The 24418-nt window shown below is 47.4% G+C and overlaps 1 protein-coding gene across 1 annotated transcript; it reads right to left on the bottom strand.

The window, feature by feature from the left end:
* Positions 1-16270: 16270 nt before the first annotated feature.
* Positions 16271-17392, bottom strand: LOC120843453 (intracellular coagulation inhibitor 2-like). Its single transcript, XM_040214842.1, has 2 exons — positions 17135-17392; positions 16271-16891 (listed from the first exon to the last, which is right to left on the bottom strand). Exons 1-2 carry the CDS (start codon positions 17390-17392, stop codon positions 16271-16273), a joined length of 879 nt encoding a protein of 292 aa, XP_040070776.1.
* Between the last annotated feature and the right edge of the window lie 7026 nt (positions 17393-24418).

A 24418-nucleotide genomic window follows, 5' to 3' on the forward strand; every position in this document is an offset into this window, starting at 1 on the left:
CAGAGCCGGACGGGGATGGCTGAACCTTGACGAGAACGTTGGCACTTTCCTCCTTTCGCATCTTGATCGCGCTGCGCAAGCACGTGGTCACGTGGTTGCGAGCGGATGAGTTCTCGCTGCTCACTGATGGCTCTAAAGAGAGAGCTTCACCTGAACCCTGCGTGTCCCCATTTCACGCCACAGCGCACGTGACTCGGAAGATGGTGAAGGAGTTGAGAGGTGCCGAAAACTTCAATCTTTAATTGTCAATTGTTAAAATAACAACTAGGACCAATTGCAGGCAAAAACGGCGTTTTGTTCCTTACTTCAGAAGGGTCGAGACGCCGACTCCAAAATTATTTAAGGAAAGCACTGAAATTGTTGCACAGCCCAACGCCAAGTGTTTATTTTCATCCAAGGAGAATGACCCAGGGTGTCTAGTGACCGAAAATGCCGGGAATAGTCGTGGAAATTTCGGCTGCCGGAAAAAATCGGGGAATTGTCAGGGGTATCGTCAAAAAGCGAGCCCAGTCAGGAAAAATGAGCCAAAAATGCCATCAAGTGCACCAAGCGGAGACTTGAGAAATTTATGACAGAAAAATACGGAATAAATTCTGCCTAAAGCGGAGTGTGAACCCTGCTCACTTAATGCAAAGGGAACAGCCGACAAATCCAGTCCAGGCCTTGCAGTGGGAAAGCAGCCCCGGGTTGCAGGTTTGGCGTCTTTTTTTTTTATTCTTTTTTTCTTCCAAGGACCTAGCAATTTTGAGCAGCGTGCGCTAGCAGTGCTAGGCCTAGGGCCGAAATGGGGCATCAGTGGTTCCCTGTTTCTTTTTTTTTTTTTAATTGTGGTTTTGTAACTTTTTGTTGGCAGCGGCCACAGAGCGCATGGTCGAAGGTGCGTCAGTGAATGTTTAGTTATGCAGGACTGGTTTTGCGTCGCGTTTTTTTGGGGGGTTTTACAAAGCGAAATCTTTTCACTGACGATGTCGGCGACAAGGAAGTGCTTCTTGGGTCCGGACTGAACAAACCCAAATATTTCGGAATTTTCAAGTTAGATTAAGCCCATGCAAAATGATCATCACAACTCTGAATGTTCAATGTGCCTCAAAACGTTTTCTTTTAGCGACAAGACAGTACAGTTTCCAGTCACGCGTCGAGCGAATTGCATCTAGCTGCTTTCCAGCCTCGGCGAAATTAACACAAGCTGGACTTCTGTCGTTTGTTTGTGGCAGCAACGAACGTTTCGGCCGGATGTAGCGGAGATAGCACATTTCCGCCCAAGGAGCGTGCAACCACCACAACAAGCGTGAAGACGTTGATGAGTAGCTTTCCGTTGAAGAGCGCCTTGAAAGAGGTCGACATAGTTTGGTGCTTAAACGAGGTACCGATTCACGGATTCCTCTGTTCAAAAGAATCGTTGGCTTCACTCTTCCCCTTCATGTGCTTCACGAATGAAGTCACTGCAAAACTTCAGTTCGTGACAGACAAGGCGGGGCGTACAGTTTGCCACGGTATTGCACCCTAGTTTAGGATTAGGCTGCTGTCGAGCCTTTCCAGTTTGCAATTCGTAGCTGTTTCGTTTGACGACTCTCCGAGCAAAGTCAATCAGAAACAACAGATGGATCTGCTTGCCCAATATTGGGATGACGCTACCGATGGCAAACGCAGTACCCATGGGTGGAAGCGCTGCGCCAATTGCGCCATTGTGCACCAAGCCACTTTCGCTGCGCCATCCTGCTCCCAAGCGCAAATGTTGCACCAAAAAAGATTTATTTTTAATAGCTTTATACTGATGTGGTTGTCTCAACGTCAAAGTAGGCTATTCTCGTTTGATGAGCACTGGTGCCAAGTGCCTATTTTCATCTAGCGGGAATGACCACAATTTATTCCGGCCCAGGTAAATAGACTCAGTCTGTCGAAAGCTGTCAAGCTCTAGCAGCACGAGGGGCAACACCGCGCGAGTTGGTTGTTCAAGTCGTGTGTTTCGAACGCGAGGGAAGGAAAATGCTTTTATTGTTGTTCAGAAATATACCGTATCTGTATGAATAACACGTCTGTGGTATCAACATCTGACAGCGTTGCTTTCAAAAATTGTCTTAACAATGTTCACATTTCAGCGTTTCACTAATGTGTACATATTGTTCTGCATTCATAGGTTGTTATTTATTGTATGTGGTTAAATTCCAGTAATGTAACCCGGTCCCCTCTGTAATGCCTTCGGGCCCTGAGGGAACGTTTAAATAAATAAATAAAAGTCGTTTGCTCATTTCCCTTCCCCGTACCAGTGCCTTCGAAGTACTTGTTTGGGCGCGTTGCTTCATCCTGTCAGTGCCACAACTCGGCCAACAACGGCATGTTGATGTATGTATTCCAAAAATTGGCAGACATTCCTGGTTTTGTAAGAAGTACTAAAACATCAAATCGTCGTTTCCTTATTTTGTTTTGCACAGTGTAAAGTACTGCACGCCTTAAATCGCGTATACCGTAAAGTCTCGTATGAACGCCTGCCCCCGAGGAATCACCCATCCCGTTTTCTTTGCTGAATATCCTTAAAGGAGCTGTGCAACAGTTTCAGTGATTTGCTTAAATAATTTGGGAGTTGGTGTCTCTACCTTTCTGAAATAAAAAGCAAAATACCGCATTTTCCTGCATGTTCTAATTTTTGTATTAAAAATGGGCAAAGATTGAGGTTTTTGGCACCTCTCAACTCCTTCAGCACCTTCCGAGTCACGTGCGCTGTGACGTCAATGGGGGTCACGCGGGGTTCCGGTGAAGCTCTCTCCCTTGAGCCATCAGTGAGCAGCGAGAACTCATCCGCCAGCGACCGCGTGACCACGTGCTGGCAGGCGCAGCGCGAACAATATGGTGAAAGGAGGAAAGTCTCATCCGGGTCCGGCCATACCCGTGCGGCTCTGTCCCCCTCCCCCTCTGGCTTCTGGCGGCTGTTCGCGGTAGCAGATACAGCTGACGGTTTTGTGGACCTAGGATAGATGGCGCCACTAAAAATGCGTATAATAAAAGTTTTTGTAAAAGAACTTGTTGTTGGGCTAGTTGGTGTTGACGGTATTGAAGCATGGTTAAAAGCTCTAAAAAAAGACGTACACAAGGTAGAAGACAAACACAGCGCGCGTATTTGTCTTCTAGCTTGCCTACGTCCTTTTTTAGAGCTTTTAACCATGGTTGAATACAATAAAAGTTTTGTCCATGATACCAGGTTTTTGACGCATTTATGTTTATGTTGGAACGACAAGATTTATAGAAAAGTTACCTTTTATCGATCAGGTATTCGCACAACTTGCAATCTTTATACAAGATTTCCCATCGACGTCACGCCGCGTGTTTCTCATAAGCGTGGCTCGCGGCTGCAGGTTGGGAAACATTCTCATTTTCGCCTCGCGATTACGCGGCGGAATCGCAACATTTCGAAAGAAGAAGTTGTGTTTTCTGTTCTTTGTGACAAGATGAACAATGTCAAATTTCGAAGATGCCAATTCTTTCAACGTTAAAATCGTTGGACAGCTCCATTAACATAAAAATGCCAAAACATTAACTTAAAGCACTTGTGACTTGGGCTGTTAAAAAATAGGCTTTATTTTTGTGGTTGAAAAAAAAGGAGTCTTTAGTATCAGCCAGGAAGACCACACTTCAAATATTACGACCTAGATTTGTCTAAATGTTCGTTAAACAAAGTGGAAAGTTGGGCCACTTGGTTCGTGGTTCTTTAAATAATTAAAAGCGCCGAAAAAGACAAGGACAAAGTCGTGGACACGACGTGGTGTTCCAGTGGGTTCCAGGCCATTCGGGACTACAAGGGAACGAAGCAGCAGATAGGGCGGCGGCACAAGGCCATCTGACTGGAGTACCAGATGTAGTCTTATACCCCTGTCAGACGGCAGCTAAAATGGCATTTACGCCAAATGACATTCAGGTTTTCAAATGACATTCATGATGAGACCTGCCAGACGACAGCTAAAATGACATTTAAGTGATGTCTATTACAATTGCGATCCCAAATTCGTCTCGTGCACATAGAACACGTTTTCGTCAATAAACAATTTTAACACGGCGAAACACTTGTTTTTGTGTGTGTTGTCTGCTGGGACAAGAAAATATAACGAAAACCTGGGATAGAAAGTTGCGCTCACTAGTTTCTGCCGAAAAAATAAAGCGAAGCGTGGGGCGAAATCCATTAGCCAACCTAACGTCGTCATAAGCCGATCCGTAAGCCGAGCCTCCCGCGCTCCGCCACTACAGCTGACAGCTTGCTCGCACAGTTCTCACTTGCAGTTCTTTCGTTAATTTCGGTAGTGCTTGCTCGCTCTGGCTGTCCCTCACGCTCGATCTTCGGCTGCCGTCTTCACTTCTACGTCTGCGAGGGATCCTGGATGCCGTATTGCGCTTCCGCCGTCACTATCACGGTGGTATGGATTGATCTTGGTTCGAGCGTCTCCGGCTGTTGAGAAGGCCGTCCATCATCTTCGTCGTAGACGCATACCGCGAGCTTCGGTTTGAAGACAGGCTACCGTACCTACTAACGCACTGCGTCTTCAAGGAGGCGTTTGGCTGGTGTCGGCGACGTGATCAGGCACCTTGTGAATGTGTGTCGGTGTTACATAGAGTGCTTGGTTCGCCAGGTGACTTGCGTGCACCTAACCACCACAGTGACAAAGTGAGTCGGCGCTGCAAAGCTATACTCTCCTGCGGAGGACAGAACCATCGCCAACTTGCTCGTCGTGAGGCAAACCACTGCCAAGTGATCGCACCCCTCCGACGCGACTGGCCGAAGATCTTGAGCGCCACCGCGACCGCTGAACGGTTAAACACACACGGGATAACCGAACTGCCCCAGGACTCCCTCAGGTCATAGGGAATCGCTGTAGGAATGCCACCTGGGACATTAGGTTTCAGCACCAGCGGCTACCAAAGCACAATAAAAATAGTAAGTACCCTTTTTTGCGAAAACCAAGAAAAAAAAAAAAAAATGTTTGAACTAGTAGAAATAATATCCCTACATGTTTTTTTAGCTCTTAGAAAATGCACGCAATCTTGTTTCAAACTCACAAAATTAAAAAGATAAAAAAAAATTCACTTGTCTTCCTTTTATTGAATGTCACTCAAAACTAACTGATATAGCTCCTGTCAGCATTCTAAAGTTATTCGTTAACTCGTTTTAATGTGAATAAAACAACTGGATTGATCATCTTCCCAATTGTGCATCTTTGATGAGGTGAAAATGACTGAACAACTGTTTCTAAATACGAGACAAGAGTGCCAGCTTCTAGCACTGTAAATACTATGTTTAGAAGCTATAGAATGTTTGCCATTCTGTGAAGTTTCCAAGAAATGTTCCAAGCTAGCTGTGTGGTGAAATTTTGACTGCTCTGCTTCCCCATTGAATCTACAATTTTGAGAATAATATGTCTAAGGTGTAAGATATTTTATGCCTAGAGGACTGATGCACCTGTTGCAATGTTTCTATCCAACTACAGTGATTCCTCTGGCTCTCCTAGACCACTGCTACCAGTTCCAGTATCTCAATGTTGGGATGCTGAGGCAGTTTCGTGACCATCTTCCAGAGGTTGGCACTGGCTAGCACTCGGGAAGCAGTGACGCCCCAGGCACATATGGCCACAGTCAATGGGACCGCCGTGTCCCCACGGATCCTGTGTAACCACGTGTTCCTGATAGCATCCAACATGCTCGAACCTTGCCCAACCCAGGACATCATCTTGCAGGGAACGGCACGTCGATCAGTCAATTCCGTACATGCGACGACCCTCCCAGACTTCTCAGCATCACTCCCAACTTCTTGTAGTGGTGGATAAATTTCAGCCTACTACTGACTTGGAGAATTAGAGTGGATACAGGGGCTATGGTTTCATTTACTTCATGCGCAAGTGAAGCTGAAGCTATGAGCATGAGCATGTTGCCCTGAACGATGCTAACACTACATGAGCGTGCATGCTTGGTAGCGACATTGAAAGCCTGGATCTTGCACTTAAAATGAAACGGAATCTTGCGTCGTGAGTGTTGTGTGTGCATCTGGCATCATCGGCGAGTTGGCAGAAGTCAAGCCAAGGCGAGTCAGGCTGGTTTTACCGAACCGTTTGTCATTCTGGGGACTCGTCGTAAACCATGTGTCTCTTGTCCAACTCCTCTTTTCTGCACGGCCAAGTCGGCCGCCTGAATAAAGCTTTGGGCAACAACGAGAATGAAGAAATTCAAACTCCGAGGCACGCAACCACACTTTTTTGAGCAACGACAGCTTCGTGGCAACTTGGCAACGACGAGAGAATATGGCGAAAAAAGACGAGCCTAACGTTGTCATCAAAGGGCGGCTGAGACATCTCGAAGAGTTCGACCCAAAAAGATTGAAACACGGCCCCTGTACCAGGAGCGACTAAACGTTTTCTTCATTGTGCTCAACATCGTCGAGGAGTCCCCAATATGCGCAGTCCCGTGTAGCGTTTGTGGACCGACAAGCTACTCCGTCGTATGCTCGTTGTGTGTGCCAGTGGACTCCCTATGCGGACATTGTGTTGGAGCTCACCGCCCACTTCACACCCTGCCTGTCAGTGATTGTTCAGTGCTTTGCGTTTCATAAGTGCAGCCAACAGCCTGGAGAAAGCATCTCGAATTTCGTCCCCGCCCCACGCCGCTTCTCCGAACACTGCAACTTTGGTGAGACCTTGTCAGCCATGCTATGGGACCGTCTGGTGTGTGGTGTCCTGGACAAAAGGGTGCAGCGTCGTCCCCTGGGCAAACCAGTGCTGGAGCTCAAAAAGGCGTTTGAGGTTGCAGATCCTTTGCCTTTGTAGGATTTGCAGCAACGACGTTGATTTCCGTCAACAGCTTAAAGGGGCACTCAAGTGGATTCTGAGATCGTCTATTTATTGGCATAACTCAATCTATGCGCTTTAAGCATTCTAAACAACCCAAGATAGCATTCAAGGGCAGCCGATTTTCATAGTAAAAATCCAATTAAAGATTCTGGCACGCCACCTTTTCTGTGCCGTAGCGCAGAACACCGGGGGGTGCCACCGGACGGGAAGGCAGCATGGGAGGGCACGCGACAGCCAGTCACAAGTGACGGCTTCTCGGCGGACTGATTTTTCAAAGGCGCACATGTTTGAAAATTTAGTGTGCCGGGAAGCCATTATTCGTAATTGGCTGTCATGTGCCCTCCCCTGTTGCCTTTCCGTCCGATGGCACCCTCTGGCGTTCTGCGCCACAGCGCAGAAAGGAGGGCATGCCGCAAATTTTTAATAGAATTTTAAATAGCGAGATTGACCGCCCTTGTATGTAATTTCGGGTTTCTTAGGATGCTTAAAGTCCATAGATTGAGTTATGACATAAAATAGACGATCTCAGAATCCACCTGAGTGCCCCTTTAAGAAGATGACCGCCTTCTTTATTGAAAGTAGCTACCCACTCAGCGTTCTGTGCAATGCGAGCAGTCGCGTCTCTAACATTTCGCGACAAAACGCTCTATTTCCCCAACCAAGATCTAAACCACCATGCAACACCCTCATCATCACGTTCCATCCCTCCATACCCAGGCTCAGCAGACTAATCATCGAGACCACTTTCCACCTGGTAGACTCTACAGTTATCTCTAAAGCACCCGCCCTAACGTCCTATCGAAGCACAACTTACGATCCCTTCCAGTATGCAGCAACCACTCCGAAACCCCCTCATCTTCACGTTCCATCCCCCCATACCCAGGCTCGGCAAACTAACCATGGAAACCACTTCCCACCTCGAAGACTCTACAGTTATTTCTAAAGCACCCGCCCTAACTTCCTATCGACAGCCCAACTTACGATCCCTTCCAGTATGCATCAACCACTCCGAAACCCCTTCATCTTTACGTGCCATCCCTCCATACCCAGGCTTGGCAAACTAATCATGGAAACCACTTTCCACCTCGAAGACTCTACAGTTATCTCTAAAGCACCCGCCCTAACGTCCTATTGAAGCACAACTTACGATCCCTTCCAGTATGCAGCAACCACTCCGAAACCCCCTCATCTTCACGTTCCATCCCCCCATACCCAGGCTCAGCAAACTAATCATGGAAACCACTTCCCACCTCGAAGACTCTACAGTTATTTTTAAAGCACCTGCCCTAACTTCCTATCGACAGCCCAACTTACGATCCCTTCCAGTATGCAGCAACCATTCCGAAACCCCCTCATCTTTACGTGCCATCCCTCCATACCGAGGCTCGGCAAACTAATCATGGAAACCACTTCCCACCTCGAAGACTTTATAGTTATTTCTAAAGCACCCGCCCTAACTTCCTATCGACAGCCCAACTTACGATCCCTTCCAGTATGCAGCAACCATTCCGAAACCCCCTCATCTTTACGTTCCATCCCTCCATACCCAGGCTCGGCCAACTAATCATGGAGACCACTTTTTACCTCGTAGACTCTACAGTTATTTCTAAAGCACCCGCCCTAACTTCCTATCGAAGCCCAACTTACGATCCCTTCCAGTATGCAGCAACCATTCCGAAACCCCCTCATCTTTACGTTCCAACCCTCCATACCCAGGCTCGGCAAACTAATCATGGAAACCACTTCCCACCTCATTGACTCTACAGTTATTTCTAAAGCACCCGCCCTAACTTCCTATCGACAGCCCAACTTACGATCCCTTCCAGTATGCAGCAACCATTCCAAAACCCCCTCATCTTTACGTTCCATCCCTCCATACCCAGGCTCGGCAAACTAATCATGGAAACCACTTCCCACCTCAAAGACTCTACAGTTATTTCTAAAGCACCCGCCCTAACTTCCTATTGACAGCCCAACTTACGATCCCTTCCAGTATGCAGCAACCATTCCGAAACCCCCTCATCTAGTTCCGTCCCTCCGTACCCAGGCTCAGCAAACTAATCATGAAAACGACTTTCCACCTTGTAGACTCTACAGTTATTTCTAATGCACCCACCCTAACTTCCTATCGAAGCCCAACTTATGATCCCTTCCAGTATGCAGCAACCAGACCACAAAGCCTCAGACTTTGCTCCCTGGTACCACGCCGTGCGGCACTCCGACATGTCTTGCGTGCAAACACACCGGCCCTCCTTACAGCCTGCCAATGAGAATTCCTTCGGCCCTTCAAAAGTGTCACAAATATTAGATAATGCTGCTCTCCAGCTAGTGAAGGCACATCTGAGATATCATAATGACCACTGTGCCCAGTTACGCCAAACGCTCACCGTCGCTAAGACTCCTCAAGTCCCTTGACTCATCTTTCGATTCACACTCATGCAAACTTGTTGACAAAATTCTGGAAGTCAACTCATATCTCTATGCCGATGGTCTCACCTGTAAATCAAGGAAACTATACTCTCTCTTGCCCCGAAATGATGAGGCTGCCGTCCAACGCATTGATGATGTCACCATACGAGACGATTTACCCCTCACTGCCCCTGAACACGTTATCTTATCGAAGGGCCCGTCCTTCGTTCCTGCACTTCAAAGCCGACCTTACCCTTTTTTGTTTTTACATGTGGACAGCAAACAATTCTTCTGATGCCTACTTTTAGATGCCCACTTCACCCAGCATCCGTCTAACTTTAATCGCACCATGTTCGACACCATTAACCCAAAGACTACTATCCGGACCCTGCTTCTCGCCAAACACCCTGAAACTGACAGTTCAATCAAAGCATGTCGTAGCATTCTTGCCAACTCCTCTAGCAAAATAATCTCTAAATACCGCAACGCAACCCCACAAGAAGTTACCGCTCTAAACTCCGTTCGAAAACGCACTAACCTCGTAACCAAGCCAGCCGATAAGGGTGGAAACGTGGTGGTCTGCACTCTGCAACGCCTACCCCTCCCTCAAGTTTACCTCACTGATATCGAAATGCGCTGTCAACTTCCTAGACTTAAAAGTCACTAGTGACGGTCACAGGTTCCACACCTTTGTGCACTATAAACCCACTGACAGCCACAGCTACCTTCTTTACTCCTTGATCCATCCTAGATCCCAAATCAACTCTATTCCCTTCTCACAATTCCTTCGCCTCCATAAGATTTGCAGCGACGAAATCGATTTTCGTCTTTAAGACGATGACCGCCTTCTTTACTGAACGTAGTTACCCACTCGACCTTCTGCGCAATGCGAGCAGTTGCTTCTCCAACATTTCGTGGCACTGCTACTGCGACTCGCATCTTCCGAGTGCTCTAGTGGGGCATGTCGGGCTGCTTCAACAAGCCGAAACAGCTCCTATGGCTATGTGGCCTTTTCCTTTTCACTCTTGTCAGCTCAGCTGCACATTACTGTTTGTGCCGGCCCTTATACCACTGCTTCGTCGGCCTGTTCTGGTACTTGTGGCATCATCACTGACATTGCCACTAGTCTCGGGTATCTTGGGGTCAATACCAGTGACAGCCTTGATGCTGGCTATTGGACTGTCATCGTCAGCCTCACACAATTATTTTATTGCTGCTTTTCTAGAAGTTACCTCACCCAGGTTGCTTTCTGCGATACTTTTACACTGCACGTCTGAAAACAAGTGAGGAGAATGTCACAAAAGTGGCCATGGCTGCAAGAAACTGCCACTTATTTAGAGACAGTGATCCCGGGAACTTGTAGATTCCTTTGTAATGTAGCCAGCTCACTACTTTGCCTACTTCTATGGTGGCCCCCAGCAGCAGATGTTTTCTGGAACACGTAAATATCTCAAGTAGCAACTGTGCAGCAACTGTATTTAATGTATATATGTAATGCATTATTAAACAATTTTTAGGATGTTTTGGGAAAAAATTGTGCACGTATCACGTAAACACACGTAACATATTTCGCTTTGAAACAGTATGGGATTATCCAACATCAAAGAAAGCTAGAAATAGAAACATTGAGAGACTGACTTCACGCAGCATTTCTTTTTATTTCTTTTTGGAGGATGTCAATGGGAATGTAAAAGCCGGCCAAAAGTAAGGGTGACGAATACCTACCCTACGTTTATTAGAACAGTGCATTTACAAGATTTGTACCACTTAAAGAAAAGTAAACTGTTTTTGTCGTATTGCATTCTTCCCAGAATCTCTACTTCGCGGCAGCCAAGTAAAGATTCAGCCAACTTCGCAAGCTGTTGCCAGAGCAACAAACGCAAAATTTAAAGCGCTGCTAGGCGAAGTCAGCTAGTATGAACCACGACCAAGCCGGCCGTGCAATGAACTCGTTCGAGGTACGCAGTACTCGTTCGAGGTACGCAGTACTCGTTCGAGGTACGCAGTGCTGCGACGACCCACACACACAAAACGAATACTAGGCGGCCGTCCGCTCCGATAATTGTTTTGCGTGCTCCTGTTGGCTATGCCCACCGTTAAAGTTATATCTTACCCAAAAATGTTCCTTGAGGTTTCGGTATTGTGATGGAGCGCGACGTATATCTTGAGGAAACGGAGGGCTTCTCAAATCGCCCGTAGGCCGGTGCAGAACCCGCCGTTCCGCTTCTGCTACCGAAGACCATTCGAGGCGCTCGTCTCGCATAGTTTGAGTACCGACGTCTCGCGGGACAGGCCGCCTTTTTTTGTCTGCAGGCGCTCCTTCCGATATCGTAAAAACGCGTAAATGAGGAGCGCATCGCAAGTGGAACCAACGAACCGAGAGCCGACCGAGGCGAGCACACGACAAGTTCAGCGGTTCAAAGCCATTAGGCCTACTGGGTAACTGGAGTCGTGAGTAGGTTAAAAAATTAGGAACGTAAAGTGCGTGCGAAATACGCGTTAAAGAAATTATTTTCGTAATTAAAACGATGTAAAAATTGTTTCCGTAATGTATGCCTTATTTTTTTAAAACAATCCCGTAATATGTGTCGAGCGCTGCCATCGAGAGTACGCTTTGCGAGCCGTAAATGAGTTTGGGGAACTCTGTTTACCCGAAATGGCATTTAGGTTAAATGCCATTTGAGTTGCCGTGTGGCAGTGCCTAAATGACATTTACACTGAATGTCATTTGGTGTAAATGCCATTTTAGCTGCCGTCTGACAGGGGTATTATTTACCAAAACCGACGCTCGAGCCCTTATTCGACAACTTGGAAAGCAGGAATTCCAACAATTATGGCAATCACCGGCATATCATTACAAACCGCTATATGCGATTGATCCTTTTCTCCACAACGCACTTCTATGTAATTTGCCAAGACATTTTGAAACACTTCTACATCGCCTGCGCCTGAATGCCACATACACAAACATTGAAAGGCACAAATTCGGTCTTGTCACCAGCCCTAACTGTCAGCATAGCGACATGCCTGAAGACAACTGTCATATCTTTTATGAATGTGAGCTTTTCGACGAAGACAGGCAGATATTGATAAATAATATTTAAGAATTAGACAGCAAGCCCTTTAGCTTAGAGAGGGTCTTGGGTTCGTGGGACCCTCCGCGTCTTCAGCAAAAGGCTATAGCTGCATTGGAAATATTTCTTCAAAATGCAGGGCTCATTGATCTTATATAATACTCTTTCCATTGTAAATATACTTTCGTGTTCATAACTTTCAATACGCGACAAGTGATTTAACGTAGACTGCCATGACTGTATTACACTAAACTCAACTGTGCTGAGTGAATAACTCTCCAGTGCTGTGCGCCATCAAGATCAACATCCAAAGTCGTGCTTCATTGAGTGCTCCCTCCAGAACTAAAACTCTCTCTCCCCCATTCTTCCTTCTACCAAAGCAAAGTAGCCAGCCCCGGAAGTTTAGGGCTAACCTCTTTGCTTTTACTTCCGTTATTAAAAAAAAAGCGCATTTGAGATAACGCAATAACGTCCTGTGGGAAGCACCCACGTCGAATGGCATATACGTATGGATCCTAGCCCGGCAGCACGACACAGCAATTAGGTTGATTAAGGGATACATCGACTGATGATGGGTGGGGGAACAAATAAAAGAGCCCGTTGTAAAAGAAATAAATTGCGGCAAAGTGGAAAGTTGGGCCAGTTGGTTCATAGTTCTTTAAAAAATTAAAAGCGCCGAAAAAGACAAGGACAATGAAGTGGAACGACACAAGGTGCATTTGAAATAGCGCAATAACGTCCTGTGGGAAGCATTCACGTCGAATGGCATACGTATAGATCCTAGCCCGGCAGCACGACACAGCAGTTAGGTTGATTAAGGGATACATCGACTGATGATGGGTGGGGGAACAAATACAAGAGCCCGTTGTAAAAGAAATAAATTGCAGCAAAGTGGAAAGTTGGGCCAGTTGGTTCATGGTTCTTTAAAGAATTAAAAGCACCGAAAAAGACAAGGACAAAGAAGTGGAACGACACATGGCGCATATGAAATAACGCAATAACGTCCTGTGGGAAGCATCCTCGTCGAATGGCATACGTATAGGTCCTAACCCGGCAGCGCGACACAGCAATTAGGTTAAGGGATACACCGACTGATGATGGGTGGGGGAACAAATAAATGAGCCCGTTGTAAAAGAAATAAATTGCAGCAAAGTGGAATGTTGGGCCAGTTGGTTCATGGTTCTTTAAATAATTAAAACTTATACGTTCAGGGAAGCTTTGCAACGCGCCGAGTTGCCGAAATCTGCTTACTCTAGCGGCCGAATTGAGGCGCAACCAACAGCGCAGTCATGCCTACAACGTGGGCGTAGCCAGCATTGAGCTAAACGCCATCACCATTGCCTATTTGTGTTTATTTTTACTTTTCTGTGCAATCGTAAAAGGTGACGTCAGCAGAGCTCCCTCTCAGCGCTCAGCGGCAGGGCTACGTGATTGGCGGAACGCCCCTGTGGGGCGCGCTTCTTGGGAGCCGTCCGGCCGTCCCGCTGTTACTTTTCTCTCACAGTTTGGGATTATTAGAGAGTTTTAGTAATACGCATAGGAGCAAACGCAGACCCCACACGTTAACGTTAACGTTGCGTCCTCTACACTGCGCATGCACCATACGTACGTGCTGCGGCGAGCCTTGCGTACGTACGCTCGCTATCGATTTTTGCGAACGTACGTAGCGGTCCCCCGCGTGCTATCTCGTTGCTCTCGTCACGCACGCGAGAGCGCGAGACTAGTCCAGTTTGAAAAATGGCGGCGGTGAGGCAAACCAGCGGAAGTGCTTCGCGCATTGTATGGGTTCGCTTTACTATTGAAGATGACATCAACCTCCTCAAAGAAGCACCCACAAAGATGGGTATCGATACCCAAGAACGTTGGCAACGCCGTCGAACCCAAAAAAAGTGTTTACCGTGCGGTCGGCACAAAAAAAAAAAACAGAAAAAAAAAACACGTACACAACAGGCACACGGAAACACGCACTTCCGTAACAAAGCGAGGAGAATCAGGGCTTTGTATTGGCTTGACCGAATACCCGCCTTGGATTGTTTGAAGCAGTTTACAGGAGCACATCTAGATGGCACTACAAGTCTTTACGTATGCATTCTTCTTCCGCTGTACTAAAACCAGTGCGTATTCGACGCGCTCCGTAACGTTCCGTCGACGCAACGTTAACGCTAACGTAGAGGGTTGGCGTTTGCCCCTATACATATTACTAAAACTCTCTATTGTCTCTGGGAATTTCGTTCCCATTACGTGCCCAGACTGATGCCGCAGTTGTGCAGACGTCGTCGAATGTCGCAGACGCCAAAATATTGTGAAGGGTGCGGTGCATAAAACACTTGCGCCTGGCACCCGAGCGCCCTAATCCCACCCGTCGTTGTATAAAGGATCACGTGGCATCTCGTTCCACGTGATAGCCATGGTCTTGGCGGCTCGAGGCGAAGGTTGCCAAACGGAGCCGAAGTTTCGGTTTAGATTTCTGCTGATTTGCCATGTAAGGTTCAACGATATATATCCCATTTTTGGCGAAGTAAATGATGTAGTGCGCCTTTTGTTAGTACCTTTTAATTTGAAATCACTCAGTATCCCGAAATTGTCCGAATTGAGGGAGTGGCGCTTTAACGTAGCGAATTTCTTCTACTATTGCTGAACAACATGATGCTGTTATATCAAATATTTTCGTAAGCCCACGCACAACGGAGTAGCAGAGACCACTCACGACCGAGGAGCTTTTTTGTTTACGTGCAACCTCACCATGCATACCGTTCGGCTTCATTATAGATTTTATAACTTTCTTTTCACGTATTCCACAGTCATGAAGTTAATTTGAAATTAAATAACTATTTCTTAACGATGCTCTGGTGTCTCGATATTACATTTATTTTTAGTTGTTAGTTTATTATTTAACTTTCAATAGACCGCTGTTTATGCTATTGAAAAATTGTCTTCTCTACTTATAACGTCCGAATGTCGAGGATAATTTATGCCAGCGGTGAATTGAATATAGTGAATTAAATTGGTAAGCAATAAGCTGTACACAAAATGTACATTTTTTAAATAAAAAACACATTTTAAATTAGGGTAATTCTCTCGTGCAATAAAACGGAATCAGGTGAGCTAACGAAAATAATGAGACATTAAAGTATGAAGCATCTTCTGGTTTTACATTTTTCAGAAACTGGATATCAATAGGTTAGACGTGAATTTCAGTATTCAATCGCAAACGTTTTCTATTCAGTTATGGCTGGTTGCAGTTTCCTAATATCAGACACAAATGGCGACATGTGTTCAGCAGCCTGTTTTGCACTTGTCATCATGTGCCGCTTGGAACACCAGGCAAGAAACAGAAATGGCACCAGACGTGTGAATGTTATATGATTAAAGATTAAAACAGCTCAAGGACACGGACAAGAACAAGAAGGTAGACAAACAAGGCGCTGAACACATGTCAATGATTAAAACAGCGCCTTGTTTGTCTACCTTCTTGTTCTTGTCCGTGTCCTTGCGCTGTTTTAATCTTTAATCATGAGATACCAACTAGCCCAAACTTCTACTTTACTTGAATGTTAGATGTCTGAATGCCCGCAGTGAGCGATCCTGAGATGGGAATACAACAAGCGCGAGGCTGCAAGTTGACCACAGCTGCTGCGCTGTGGTTTAGGGGACTAGAGGACTAGGATTAAAGGAGTCGCCATTAGATCAGGACGATTTTCACGTTTTGTTCGGACCACATATCCCGGAGATGCGAGCTGAGAGCGTAGGCAGCTGCTCCTTTGCACGAGGATAGGTGCAGCGGGGCCGCGCTCCCCAGAAAGCTTGTCCATCAAAAATAAGTGAACGGCCAGGGATGTCAATTTCAAGAGAAAAGTAAAGAAAGATACCACACTGTATCGAAGTGCAACCACGCACAATTTATTGCATTCGTGCATGGATCTGGAAGGCGACTCCATCGCCATCTGTTGGGTCAGAACTGCACTAACCAAGGGTGGGCTTAGCGGCTGGGAGTGCGTGCACTTCTCCCAAAAATAGCATACGGCCGGTAGCTTTCTCGCGGATGTAAAAGAGGAAAGGTCTATCCAGGGCAAAGGAATGTGGAGCACGTTTTTCTATTACCACTACTGTTGCGCCGGCGGCAACCGTTCCTTCTTCGTTGACCTCAATGGCTGCCTTGTGGTGGACTTCGGTTACTCTCAGCACTCCATCACCAGTGACTCTTGACAGATCGGCGTCAGAGAAGACTGAACGCACACCCATCTTCTTCACGGCAGGGACGAGGCCGTACTCTGTTTTCAAGTCGAACTTGGGAAGTTGAATCTTGACAGTCTCATCTTTCAAACTTTTCTGGATTTGTTTTATGCTCTCGATAGTCATGGCGTCGCGGAGTTTGGGAAGTTCCTTTTTTTCACTTGGAAGTATGATTACCATGCAGTGTTGGTCCCCTTTGTAAGATAGTTCTATGGCTTCAAACTCGGGTTCAGAGGTGAACGGTACCTTAGCCAATCGCGTCATGGTTTCTACCATAACCACCTCAAATCCTTTGTTATGAAAAGAAAGAATGCAGGTATCGTTGGGATCGAAAGAGGCGTTCCATAGCCCCTAGAAGTAAATGTCATTAAGAAGCGCCATTATGGTGTTTGGGGGAATTTTGAAGCCCGAAATCTTGCCTCTGGTCTTGTTCTTCAGCCACTCGTTAACCTCCAATTCCATGGAAGAATTTCCTGCGCCAACATCCACCGGCCGGAACATCGCCGCAAAGATGTCAACGGGCTCTTTCTGCTAACTTTCGAGGACGTTCAGTGTTTTCTTTACAAACACTGCATTGGCTATCATCAAACTTACATTGTCATCAGTCTGCTGTTCTGCTAGAATCTTTTTGTAAGACTCCAGGATAGATTCTCTGCTGGACAGTCCCGCTGCGGTGTGGCCGAGAGCAGTGGAAATTTCCGTTTCAGACTTGCCCCTGGCGCCGGCGTAGACCATGGCGAGTGCGACAGAGATGCTGGTCGGCGAGAAGAAGATGTTCGATTCTGGCTTTTCGCTGGAGAGTTCTTTGAGAAGCTGGAGGGAAAAAAGGTTCTGGGCACGGGCGAGCTTCATGTCGCTATCTTCAGCATGGCATCTCCTATTTCCCGCTAGCAGAACGAACAAGACGAGGAAAACTTTTTCCGCAAGCATCCTCAAAACTGGACTTTCGCCTGTTTTCCCACGTTCCTTATTGTGTGTACTTATTCATTCATGAACAATGGGCTTCTTCGATGGTGGAAACCTTCGGAATATTTAGCCTATGAAACAATACACATTCATGTATATTTTATAGCTCCCTGTAAGTTGTTCGTCAGTCATGGAGACGCGGAATCCGTAATAATAAATATGCGCAACATTCAAGCGCCAAGAATACTAATTTTATTTTCATATGATTGTGATCCGTATTCGAATGCGGAAATTTAGTTTTCTGTTGCTTTTGTCAGGTTCTGCACTTGCTTGCCTCACTTGTTTCGTGACATCGTTAAAAGGTCTGAGAGGAAACATTTTTAAGATGTACATTTGTGTTGATTACTTTTACAAGTTGAGCGGTCAGAATTTCTGCGATTCCTAATTTAACTCCAAGAACAATAACCACGGCAATAGAATTGCTGTTTTAATTTTTTTTTTGTATCTAACGATACGTGGAATTTGTAAAAATAAGTATGTGCAACCATCAAGCCCCAAGACAAATGATTTCATATTCATATTATTGTGATCCGCGTTCGAATGCTGTCATTTAGTTTCCCGGAGCCTTTTTTTGGTCCTCCACTTGCTTGCCTCGCTTGTTTTATGACGTCGTTAAAAGGGCTGGGAGGAAACCTTTTTAAGATATACTATGGTGTTTATTACATTTGCAAGCTAAGTGGTCAGAATTTCTGCGTTTTGAAATTGAACTAAAGGAACAATAACCGCGGCAGATAAATTGCTGCGTGTTTTTTTTTTTTTTTATTTAAGCGCGTCTCACCGGCCTTTAAACCTATGGAGACAGAATCAGAACGCATTGCTTCCTATGCGGCATAGGGTTCAGAGCAGTACGAGAGTTGATGGTCTAGGCACGGAAATCAGCAGCTAAACGGGAAACAAAACAACACAAAACAAACTGGTCTAGAGCACGCAAAAAAAAAAAAAAACATGTGTGTAACTAAAAATGAATTCAACAAATACTTGCGGTATTTAACTGCCTTGTCATTACACGCGTAATCCAAAAATAATATGATCCTTCAATATTAAACTGACAAACAAACCAGTTGACTGCCGCTTCCGCGGCGATGTTGGGAACGAACGCTGCTGCCACGAGGACCAAATGATTTCGAGCCCACTTGGACCGGATTTTTTTTTTCTTCTTAATCTTTGCTGTTCTAAAAAGTTCAATCCATTCGCGGCTGTACTCGCGTGTTCTGATTCGCGCTGTTCTTGAATGTAGTGCGTGCATAAAAACAGGCAACGCGCTGCTTTGGGGGCAGTCCTTCTTCTGACGCCGACGTGAGGTGGAACCAGATAGACTTCAGTATAGACACCTTTCTCTTTAAAGGGGGGGCGATGGAAAGATTTGTGTACTTTCAGTAAGTTGTGGATAGAAGTATTCCGGGACATTCATTACCAATGAGCCATAAGTTTGAATCGGGGGACCAGCTCCCAGACTTACTTGTGCTGCTGCAAAACACTACTTTTGTGGCTCCTGACCCGCTACAAAGCTGAAATCTTACTGCTCGAAGGGGACACCATTGCTGCTCTCAGACTTGCAACAACATGATGCTATTTCCACTCTTGGAAATCGCATCATCCATTTCCCATCGGGTTGGGGTGCTCCGAGCTTCGAAAATTTAATGCGCATGTTAAAGGTGCGCGAAAGACGTTTCTGATATCGTCTGTTCTTGGTGATAACTTATTCTACAGGATTTTAGCACTCCAGAAATCGAAAAATTATGCTCGTGCGACGTCTATTTCCCTACTACAAATGTGATAGAAGTTTGTGCCAAGGCCCTTTCTGAGGGGAAAAATCGGGAACGCAGAATTCAGTGGAAGCGTTGGCGGCGGGACGATGGGCGCGCGTCCGCCAGTCGCAAGCGGAGGCACCGGTAGAGGAGACGCCGCCGACGCCTCCGCTAGATTTTGTGTTCCAGATGCTTACGATCAGAAAGGGGCGTCGCACAAACTTCCACTAACTTCTTTCACATTTTGTAGCGTGAGCTACACTGGCCAAAGTTGAGCAGTTTCGCGTGGTTCCGAAAGAGCCGTGCTGCGCAGGCGCGAGGAGCAGTGACGTCACACGGCGCACAGCTGGCGCGCCAGAGCCGCCGCCGCCGCGCACTCCACCGCCGCCGCGCGCCCCTCGCCAGCCTTCGTAGTCCAGAGGAGTGACGTCATAGCCGCGGCAGACGCACTGGCGCCGCCGTGTGCCCAGCTGTGCACCACCGTCGCACAGTAACCAAGTCTGAAGCTGCACCGGAACCGCTTGATAGCGCCTCTCATTTTGTGCGCATAAGCTCACGCTACGTACATCCTGCCATAGCCGAGCTAAGCCAACGAAATTTTTAGTAGGGAAATAAACGTCGCACAAGAATAACTTTTGGATTTCCTGGATGGTTGGACCCCGTAAGATAATTTATCACCAAGAACAAACAATTTGAGATACGTCTTTAGGGCACCTTTAAGGCCTCAATTCTGGAAGACTACAGCTAACCTTGCGCACTCCCATTTGCAGGCCAACATTCACAGCAGCAGTGGAGGCCAGCTGATTGTCAAGACCTACATCGTGATTGCCATCAGTATTCTTTTTCCTGCATCTTGCAGTGTTTATTCAGGGGGTGACCCCAGGCTAGCGGTTGTTCTGCACTGGCTAAATTGCTCATCTACAGGGAGTGACTCGTCGCAACTTTGAAATGGCTGACCAACTACCCGGTGTATAAATCTACACAACTCAATCATCATCGTGGCACCAGGGGTAATCACCCGCGATTTATTTGTAGCCTTTACCTCATAGATGGCGCAAACGTCTTCCGAAACAAACGACTTGCATGCTGGCTGCTGCGCATCCAGTTCGGCTGCTCAGGGTGGGCTCGGACCACAGGCTGTCCGCAGCAGTCTTCTTCGCCCTGTGTCCGCCGCTGCCTGAAGCTGCACACGGGCGGCGCGACATACGAGCGAACCAAGACGTAGATTGTGGTGGCTTAAATTACGTAGAACAAGCTCTGATTTCCGACTGGATTCGAAGTTCAAACCAAGTTCGAAATTATCGAAAGTACAGGGTGCGGCGTTGCGGCCGTAAGGATCGGCACATTTAGCCTGCCTTACAAAATTCGAATTCCAAACGCACCTACCTTAAACTCGGCAAACGAAAGTCGTTAAAAAAATTTATATATATATATATATATATATATATATATATATATATATATATATATATATATATATATATATATATATATATATATATATATATATATATATATCTGGGTGATTTCATCTCAAATCGGGCAGGTTAAAAGTGTCTAATTTTTAATTTTCACGAAAAAAATATATGTTTTGGGGGTATTTCACAAATGAAGGAGGGCGCAAACCGCATGTTTTCCCGATTTTTTGTTCTCGAGTTACGAGCCGTAGAATCTGCAGTGGCAGAAACTAGTGTTTTTGCCTGCCGTCGCAGGTCGCGTGTTTGACACCTTCTGCTGACGTTATTGTATTCTCTACACCCTTCTAACTTTTCCGCATCATTTAATAGGTATTATAAAAATACCTTGATGTATTCAAATATTTTTAGGAATTTGACGGTTTTCTGAAACACAGGTCAAACTCGTCACTCCGGTCGGTTTTCGGTTAAATTTAACAGGTCATTACTTTGTCTGTACTTAAGGTAAATTTTCTTTCTTTGGCTCTACAGAAACCCCAAAGCAAGCCCATTATAGATATAATAATATCATTATGATCTGTCGACTAGCCGCTCCGCTACCATCACGTAAACGTTGTAAGAAATAACAAATGTTGAAAGTTTGAGATCGATTTTCTCAAAAAACCCATTTTTGTAAATTTTTATTTTTTAAATCTTTTTAGACATATTAGTCGACTACAAGAAAAAACAGTCTACAAATGTAATATTTTGGTTGTATGTCCTCTGTTTGAGCCGAAATCGCGTGAAATGTGTGAACATTTGTTATTTTTCACAGCAGTAGCACCGAACCCTACATTATTTGGCGCTCCACGCGAGGCCTACTGCTACCCCGCGGGTTGGACCGCAAGCTTTTAGCCCGCTATAGGCGTGTTAGCCTGGTTTTTCTTGCTTTTGCCATCCCCGATAGGCCTACGTGGTCGTTCGACTAGGCCTCGGCCACCGGACGGCATCTTTGCCATCGCGGCTTGGACATTGTGTATATTGTGCATACTGTAGTATATTAAGTGTTTTTCCGTCCTTTTGTGTTTCGTTCTGGTCTTTTTTTTCTGTTTGGCTGTTTTTCTGTGGTTGCTACTGCGATGCAGACCCGCCAAAGAAGCGCCGCAGACCAAGGCGAGACCGGAGAGGGGCCTGACCCGACATCCCTGGACCTGATGGCTAGGGTGGCCAACCTCTGCGACACGGTCGCGCAACGCCTGGTCCTGGCTGACCACGGACCCCAAGGGCAACGTTCACGGCCCGAGGTGCCGGTTCCGTTGTACACGGGCTACGACGACCGGAAGTCCGTGGCCGACTTCCTGGCCGAGCTAGCGGCCTATGAGCTCGCCACGGGAGCCTCGGATGAGTACGTCCTCGCGCGGGTTCTGCCCGTGGCGTTCCAGGCGAGCGCCGCGCGCTGGTGGCGCATCGTGGCCCCCTTCCTCACCTGGGAAGACTTTCGGCGGAAGTTTCAAGATGAATTCCTCCACCTGGGTACCAGTCTCAAGTCCAGCGAGAACTGGAGCGCCGGACTCAGCACCCGGACGAGACCCTCGTCGAATATGTACGGGTGATGCAGGAGCTCTATGAGAGAGCCTGCCCAACGACGTCGGAGTCGGACAGGGTTGCTCGGGTGATGCAGCAGAGCCACCCGAGATTCCGGCCCTACCTGCATGGCCGCACGTATTCCACCCTGGAGCAACTGGCCCGGGACGCTCACGGCATACAAGAGACGCTCCTGGCCGAGCTGCAGTATCGGCCCCCGCCTCCGCCTGAAGAAGCTCTTGAGCCGTCCTGTGCCTGGCGAGCTCCCGGGCCCAGAAGAGGTCCGACTCAGCGCCAAACCCCGGATGGCGCGGTCTGTTCCCCCATGCGCTGGACTCCTATGCCTTCGGGCAATGGGAGCGCGGGAGACCACTCGATGATTCGGACCCCCGGCTACGTGCCCGGCCGGGTGGATCGAGCCGTTTAAGGTCCTTCCCCCGCAATGCCAACCGGGGCACCGATCGCTGGTCCAACGAGGGACACCAAGAAGGGCCGCAACGACAAGCGCAGGCAAGCCCGACGCACGTCCCTGACCGGCGCAACTCGGTGCGGTGCTTCGACTGCGGTCGCCTTGGCCACTTCCGGCGTGACTGCCCCGACCTGCGGCGCAATCGTCCTGCAGCCTCGAGAAATGAGTTGACCCCGGGACGCCTGTCAGCCGCGGTGACCATGGACAACTCGGCAAAACTTCCATCGGTATGTCGAATTTAGCCTGACCTTGAGCTAGTTGAGCCTCATATGACAGTTACAGTGCTCGGAGTAGCTGTGGCAGCGCTGACTGATACCGGTGCGAGTCTGTCGCTTATTGGGGACTACCTGATGGAACGCTGCGAAGGGCAGAAAGCCAACCTGCGCGAAACGTGCGCTTACAGCTAGCGTCAAGACCAGAAATGCTCGCGAGTCAAGCCGCGAGGTTACAGATCGGGTTTAACGAGAAAAAACGCCGTCAGCGTTTCGTTTGCTTACCTGGTCTCACGGTACCGATTATTTTGGGGCGAGATTTCACCTTCGTGGAGAACCTGGTTCTGGACTTTCCGAACAAAGGCTACCGGTTAGGTAGTGACTCGAAACTGATCCCATTTACCAGACGAGAGGATTGTATCGTCAGCGTCAATAACGTTGGCGTTAGAACGCCTGCTTTGCGACTCCCATCTGCGGTAAGCGATTCTTTGCTGAAGTGTCTTGCTTCGGACCAGCAAAAGCGGCGTCTCCATAGGCTCCTGGAGGAGTTTTCGCCGATCTTCACGGAGAATTTCGGTAGAACCGGTGTCCTAAAGCATTCAATTGACACCGGGAATACACGGCCTCTACGCTGCAACCCTCGACCAGTCAGCGTACACAAGCGAGCCCTGCTGGACAAGGCGCTCCAAGAGATGATCGACACGGGTGCAGTACGTGAGTCACAGAGCCCTTGGGCCTTCCCGATCGTCCTTGCCCCCAAGAAGGATGGAACGGCTCGGCTCTGCGTCGACTACCGGCGCCTAAATGCGGTAACCGTTCGTGACGCGTACCCGTATTCCTCAATTGAGTCGATCATGTACAACTTGGGAAACGCGAGTTTTTTCACGACTCTTGATTGCAGTCCCGGTTTCCTCCAGAAAGAGGTCGAACCCGCTGGCATTGAGAAAACAGCATTCACATGCTACAGAGGGTTGTACGAGTTTGTGCGCATGCCCTTCGGCTTGAGCAACTCTCCTGCCACATTCCAGCGTCTTCTGGACATTGTGCTTGGAGACGCACGGCCCAACTACGCCATGGCGTGTATGGATGACGTAGTAGTCTTCTCACGCTCGTTCCAAGAACATCTTGTGCACCTTCGGACTATACTCGAGCGCATGCAGAATGCTGGTTTGACAGTTAACCTGGGAAAAATGCAACTGGCAACATCTAAGATTAACCTGCTGGGCTTTGTAATCGACGATGGAGCGCTTCGCCCCAAAGAGGACAAGCTGAGGGCCATAACTGAGTTTCCTCCCCCACATGATGCGAAGAGTTTGCAGCGATTTCTTGGCATGGTTGGATTTTACCGCCAGTTTATTCCCCACTATGCAGAGATAACGTGGCCTCTGAACGAGCTGATGCTCAAAGGCGTCAAATGGCGTTGCACGGAGGCACAGCAAAATGCTTTCCTTCAACTGTCCAGAGCTATTGCTGAGACAGCATCTTTGAAGCTCCCAAACCTCAAC

Source organism: Ixodes scapularis, unplaced genomic scaffold, assembly GCF_016920785.2.
Source record: "Ixodes scapularis isolate PalLabHiFi unplaced genomic scaffold, ASM1692078v2 PGA_scaffold13__105_contigs__length_92229423, whole genome shotgun sequence".
In the NCBI taxonomy this organism is placed as follows: Eukaryota; Metazoa; Arthropoda; class Arachnida; order Ixodida; family Ixodidae; genus Ixodes; species Ixodes scapularis.